The following is a 7,308-nucleotide window of genomic DNA, read 5'->3' on the forward strand; positions in this document are numbered from 1 at the left end:
CCAAAATGTAAGGAACCTGGTGACACAGCTTCTCAGCTGTCAAGTCATGCAGCTGGCCTATTGATCCTTGCAGAGGACAGCAGTGGAGTGGTGGAATGACAGAACATCATAGTGGTTACCCCGGGTAGTTTGGACTCCAGGAGGCAAATATAGCCATGGCCCCATGGAGCTAGCCATGCAGGCATAGTGGGCCGGAGGCACTGTGAGCCATGATACCAATGCCTGCTGCAGAAGCTGGTTCCATGTAGTGCTACAGTCCTGAACCTGAAAGCATAGACCATCCATCCAATGACCTTAACCTCCCACTTCCTGACTTCCCCAGGGCCAGAAAATGAATGCAGGGCACACCTGAATGGAAGCTGGGACTCAAGAGTTGACCGATAGCAGTGAGTATTTACAAACCCTAATTAGCATAAGTTTGGACGAATAGCACTGAGCTGGGTGCTATATAAACCCCTAGAACAGCACACTTGGAAGGAGAAAACCTTCTATCAGCCTCCCTCCTGTACTACAAGAGTTCTGTTCCTATTCTTCAATGTCTTACTTTTACACTCACTCATCCTGTTGTGTGGATTTCATTCTTTGAATTCAAAAGACTAGATCACAGAAAGAAGAAATCCATGGTAAACTGCTGGAGTCTGCTGCACCATTGCAGGGTGTGGCCTAACATTAAAAGCTGCAACACTTCTCAGCTGGAGCGGCCTAAAACCTTATGCGGATCCCACCCAGCAGCAGAAGTGGAAAAAAAGTTTCATCTCAAAACTTTGGTTTCATCTTTTAGCCAGCATGAAGGAACCCTTTGGAAGGGGGAGTGAAACAGACCAACAAACTATTGCTTTTTTTCCTAGAGTTCTATACTCCTTTTAGAAATCTCTCTCTCTCTCTCTCTCTCGAGATATATATATATATCTCAAAAATACCAGGCACCTGTCCACCTGTCAGCCAGTTAAAAATGGATAGTGCAGCCACTAGCCTAAAGACATGGGTGACAGCCTTACTGGAGGAGGCTTGCTCCATCCCTTTTGTCTCTGATGGAGAAATGTTGGTCAAGCTCTGCTTCAACTTCTCTCCATGAAACACAAACCAAGTTGATAGATCAGTTCAAGTATCTTCTTTCTTTCCCTTTCAGACTGACTTGGCCTGATGGCAGAGGGTGCCCTCACTGGATGTATCTTGAATTCTGAGACAAAGTCTTAGTCTCACATGGGGTCTTGGGAAAAGAGGCAAGCACTAATCCCTAGAGCGTGAGCCACTTACTCTCTAGAGAGTTCTGTGTACTCTCTTCTCATGTGCACCACAAAACACATGTAGATCCAGGTTTTGTATACCCATCCGAACCTCCATTGTTTCATTAGGTTATTGGGAATTCTTGAGACTTTGAGTGCCTTTTGGGCCCAAACCTCATACTCTTTCTGTTGAACTCCCATCCACATGAACGTTTTCCAAACCCTGTCAGTTTTCCTTTGGATGATTTTAAACCCATCAAAGAAAAAAACAAATACAATCCAAACAAAGATTCGCAGGCAATTTAAGATCAAATATTTACAGCAAATAAAACAGTACCTAGTGGTCCTTAGTAAGAGTATGATGACAAGGGGTTGGGGCTATAGCTCAGTGGTAGAGCACTTGCCTTGCAGGTGTGAGGCCTTGGGTTCGATCCTCAGCACCACATAAAAACAAATAAATAAATAAATATAACTGTGTCATCTACGGCTAAAAAAAACATTTAAAAAGAATATGATGACAAAAACATCAGGAAAGGCAAAGAATTTGTCTAGGGCATGTGACCCTTAAGAACAGGTCTCTCCCTTAGTTCAATAACTGAATTTCTCCAGGACATATAATCCTGACCATAGTGCCTCCATAATTAAGGATAAGTACAGTACATAAAATTCAGAGTTCCTCCTTTTAAGAGGGAGATGATACAAAGAAAGAGGATTTGGGGTCATGCTTTGGTCAGAGCAAATGATCCAATCAGCATAAATCCTAATTAAGCTTCAATATGTGGTTATTTTTGTTTTGAGGATTTCAGGAGAGATAAAGGAAACTTTGAGCACTTTGTGTTAGTAAGAGCAACTAATGCAACCAGCAGGCCTCAAGGGGTGATTGCCAATGGCTTTGAGGTCAACAGGGGATGAAGGGTGGAGGAATGCCTTCTTTCCCTTGTCTTCTAGATTGGTAATATACCATCTGGCACAAGCACTCATACACTGGATTCCTTTGACCTTCAAACCTTGGATGGGGGGAATGCCTGATATTTTCTGCACTCAAATTGGCCCAAATATCAGGTGGAGGACAGGGACACATGACATAAACTATAATACTAGGCTTGCATGAGCAATTGCTCAAACTGCTTCTAGATCAGAAGGAAAAAAGTGCAAACTGCTAGGAACTTTCTTATATTCTGGGATTCTACTCCCCAATTAAGTTATAGAAAGAGGGAAAAAAAGGGGAAAGGCATATGGAGAGGCCAGTTTCTCCAAGTCCCGAGCCTTTTGAGGACACTTAAGAGGCTTACATTCTTCTTATTTGGATCCAATGCAGCAGGGACCCACCTTCAGGAAGCTGATATGGCAGGTCCAGAAATATTAGAAAACATCCTGATTCTCATGGGATTTTCTTTTTATCCAGATGAATGTAGGAAAGGAAAATAGAAAGATTCCATACATATAGGGTTTTTTTTCTAAAACAAAAACAAAATCAAAAAATATTTTCCTGAGGAACTCAGGGGCTCACATTTCTATCAATACCTGGGTTAAGTCTAATCTGATCCAAAAGTGCATTCTGATCTGATAAAGATGTTCTTAGTGATCCTTCACTGGAGTAATTACAGGCTGTTTCATTTTGCGGGGAGGAAAATCATTTTTTGAGCTTAATTTTTCTGGTGAATTCACCTATGTTTCTGTACACTTGATGTATATATATATATATATTTTTTTTTTCCAATCAGTCTTGCCTAACCAGAGTTTTATAAGTCCTCTTACTTTTTTCCTGCCATCTTTTATTCAAAGGCCAATTTTTCAAGGTTTAACTCTGAAATGCACTGGGAAAAAAAAATCTCCTTTTACAGAATCCTAAGGAGGAAAGTGAACAGTGGTGATGATGAGTGTGAGTCTGAGCACTGTAAAGGACAAGTGACACCTAAAACTTTGATTTTAGTGTCTACCATGGCTGCCAGACTATTCCTAATATTTCCAATTATACAGGACTCCCCTATATTTGAGTCATAATGTAAAAATCTGTGAAAGGCTATTTTTAATTTCTAAATGGATAAATCTAATAGAGACTTTAATAAACATCTATAGCTATTGTCTCATACCTGTGGAGATCTAGTACCTGCTTAAAAGCTACAAGATCTTTGCTTCTTGTTTTATGCGTATGTGTGTACACCTGTATATTATGTGTTGTTTCTACATATGTGCTTGGGTCCATATAACATGTATATGTATCAATTGACATATAGATAAATAAGTACCCAGAATTTAATTATCAGATTTAAATGCCTTTTCCGTTCACATGACTTATAAAACTTTAACAAAAAAGGTCAATTTATACTGATAAGAGTAAGGTGTCTTTAAAATTACTAACCCACACATTTTTCTAGGTGTCCAGCCAATCAAAATGTTGGTTTTCATAAAATATTTAAAGTACAATGTCCATTGCTTTAAGTAACATTTCTTTGGCAGGAATAACTGACTTAAAGCGTTTACTAGACTTCTCTGATATCTTGGTTTTTATGTGTAGCCTAAGATAGAAATGAGTAAAATAGATCTAACATAAATGGGATTAATCTTCATGCATGTTTGTTAAAAGACATCTGATTTATTTGCAATGTTAAATTCTAAAACAGCAACTGCTGAATACAAACTCAAGTGCTACTGACTTGGAGGTCTTGGATCATAAAAAAGAAGCGTTTCAGAGAAATCATCAATATTTTCATTGAATCAAGACTGGATGTTCGATATTTGAGATTTTTCTAGTGAATGTGCATATGTACATGTCTTCTAGATTAGTGTCTGTTAAGATGATTCTTATTTTAATAGCAATGGGAATTATGATATATTACTCAATGTTGCATCATGTGACCATAATACCTGACAAGAATAACTTAGAGGAGGGAAAGTTTATTTGAGTTCACAGTTTCAGAGATTTCATCTACAGTGGGTCACTCCATTGCTCTGAGCTCAAGCTGAGGCAGCACATGATGGTGGAAGGGAGTGGCAAAGGGAAGCTGTTGAGAACATGATGGCTGGGAAGCCATGAGTGGGGGTTGGTGGTGGAAGGGCCTCAGGGAAGATGTGCCTTTCCAGAGCACAGCCCCATCTACCCACTTCCTGCAGCCAGGCCCCCCATTTCTACCTTTACCACCCAGGTGGTCCATTCAAACTTGGATGGATGGATTAGGTTACAGTTCTCACAATCTAATCATTTTACCTCCAAACATTCCTGCATTCACACAGGAGTGTTTGGAGGGATACCCCATATTCACAACATAATGTAAGGAGAACCTGTCTTTATGATTTTTTTTATGTAGACTAATTTTGGAGAGTGTAACAGAAAAGCAACCAAAAATGTTTCAATTTATTGCAAGTACTATTTGAATATTGTTCTGACAATACAGATTACAGGGTAAGACAAGCTGTGTTTTTCATTTTTACACTTTTCTTTCTGCATATTCAGAAAACTCATAGAATGTATTCAACAAATCAGGCTACCAGGACATATGGAGACATAAAAACACTCAGCATATGGGTAGAAAAAAATTTATTTTAAACAGACTGATTAGAACTAAGTGGGTGAATTAGTATACCCATGAGGAAAAATTGGGGTTACAGATGACATAGAAGCAAGTCAAATATGTTGCCAGCTTGTTCTTTAATGCTACACATAGGCTGCCATGTGCTCAGGTTTACAATTCACACTGCATGATCTGAATTTTCCACAACTAGTAATGCATGATCAAACAAGATTGTAAATTATGTCATTTCTGACAATTTTTTTTATTTTGTGAGATTAGTAGAGATGTTCTGATATTTTATTCTTGGTGTGTTACTCTTTAAAATTCAGTATAAAAATAGTTATTTCTTTGTATTGTGAATTGTGGTTTCATAAATTAATAATTTTTGAGTCAATTGCTTTACATAAACAAAATATAAATCTGTGTTCTCTTAAGGAAATGTAACATGTATCTGAATGTTCTCTAGTTATTCACAACTTGAAGATAATAATAAAGCATTAAAGGGAATAACTATTATATAACTTGATGACATGGAATAAGCAGTTAAGGATGATAAGTGAAAGGTATTTTTTCTACCATTTTGTTTTGTTCTTGTATTAAGAAAAAAAATTAGAACTGTATATATTCTATCTGTTGTTCAGAAATTTGCATTGGTCTTATAAAGAGTTTCAATTCATTTAATGTATAATTTAGAAAATTATAGAAAAATATCACATATTTGAGCTTTCGGAACTATTTTTTAAGTGCTAACAAGTACCTACACGTATCTTCATGAATAAGTGTTTAAAGTATTTTTAATTGAAAAATTGAAATGCATAGATGTTTTAAAATATGCTTACTATATATTAACTGTGTACTGCCCCCTCTACTGTTACTGGAGTTTGCAAAATTAACCTGCTATGTCATACTTATTTCCCTCTGGGAGATTATATTTCAGGATTTTTACAAAAAAGGTAAATAATAATTTTAATAATACAAATTTTAATCTTTGAGATTGAGATAAACAACAGAAATAATATCAGATTTTATTAATTTATTATTTTATTTTGTAACTGTATTTTAATTGAGTTAATGAAACTCGACACAGAGTGAACTCCATTATTATGTCCTATAAACTTTGTTGTTTTTATGTTACTGTTACTGCAGATTTCTGTTTCATTTTTTCCCTATTAATATTTTAGTGGAAACCTAGGATAAGACAAAAATAATAATGATTGCCTTTTGAGAGGGTAAAGAAAAACTTAAAAGGAGTGTTAATTTACAAAGTAGATTTTTTAAAATGTGGTTAGGATAGTATTCAAGTCAAGTTCATTAAAATGTTATCCATCCATCAGGAAGGATATATTTGTTGAACAAATTTTAGGTTCTTCTTTTTATTTATAAAGACATAGCAAGAGTAATTGGATAATTTTCCCATAAAAAATTATTTAAATTTGGAATTTGGGGAAGTAATTCAGTGTTCTGCTAGTTGATTATTAAATGTTAAATGCCCTGAGTTATAATAACCTACATACATAACTAGAGGCTGGAGCAATTTGTAGATATTCACTAATTCCCTGAATTTAAACCTATTTTACCTGACAATTGTGGCATCAATTTGAAGTACTTAGAGTGAGTATTTTGGGCAATTAATTATTTCCTTTGGAACTCATATAATAGCTCCTGAATCTTTTCAAAGCCTTTTTTATCTCTTTATTCCTCAGTGTATAAATGGCTGGATTTAGGAGAGGAGTAATAACAGAGTAAAACACAGCTAGAAATTTGTCCACCCAGGTGATGCTGATTGGCCATACATAGATGAAGATGCAGGGCCCAAAGAAGAGCACCACCACTGTGATGTGGGCAGTGCACGTAGAAAGAGCTTTGGATGCACCAGTTTTAGAGCTTTGGAGGACAGTGAAAAGAATATATGTGTATGATATCAGCAACAGAATAAAGCAGGTTACAGCAACAACTCCTGTATCAATATTAATTAAAATGTTCAAATTATCAGATTCTACACAGGCTAGCTTGATCACCAGTGGTATGTCACAGAAAAAGTTGTCTATTTCCCTGGGACCACAGAAAGGCAGCTGTATAATCACAGCCATTTGACTCATGGCATGCACAAAGCCAACAGTCCAGGATGTCAACACCAACCCAATGCAACTTTGCAGACTCATAATGGTGGAGTAGTAGAGTGGTTTGCAGATGGCCACATAGCGGTCATAGGCCATGGCCACCAGAAGCACCATTTCACCCCCGCCAACAATATGCACAAAAAGAATCTGGCACATGCAACCTCCAAAAGAAATGGTCTTGTTCTCTCTCAGACAGTCTGTGATCATCTTAGGAGTGGTGATTGAGGAAAGCCACATATCAACAAAGGACAGATTAGCTAATAAGAAATACATAGGGGACTGGAGATGAGGGTCAGTGATTATTAATATCATAATGATGATATTCCCAGAGACGATGATCAGGTAAAGCATCAAAAATATTATGAAGAGTAAGACCTCCATATTCCATGAGTGGCCAAGTCCAAGAAGCAAAAATTCTGAAACTACAGACTGATTTCCTCCATCCATTTT

General features: G+C 37.0%; 1 protein-coding gene across 1 annotated transcript; it reads right to left on the minus strand.

Moving 5' to 3' along the window:
- Positions 1-6,232: 6,232 nt before the first annotated feature.
- Positions 6,233-7,308, minus strand: LOC107137850 (olfactory receptor 4K3-like). Its single transcript, XM_015480286.2, has one exon. The coding sequence runs from the start codon at positions 7,303-7,305 to the stop codon at positions 6,367-6,369; it is 939 nt and encodes a 312-aa protein (XP_015335772.1). The 5' UTR covers positions 7,306-7,308; the 3' UTR covers positions 6,233-6,366.

Source organism: Marmota marmota, unplaced genomic scaffold (genome assembly GCF_001458135.2).
Source record: "Marmota marmota marmota unplaced genomic scaffold, marMar, whole genome shotgun sequence".
NCBI lineage: Eukaryota > Metazoa > Chordata > Mammalia > Rodentia > Sciuridae > Marmota > Marmota marmota.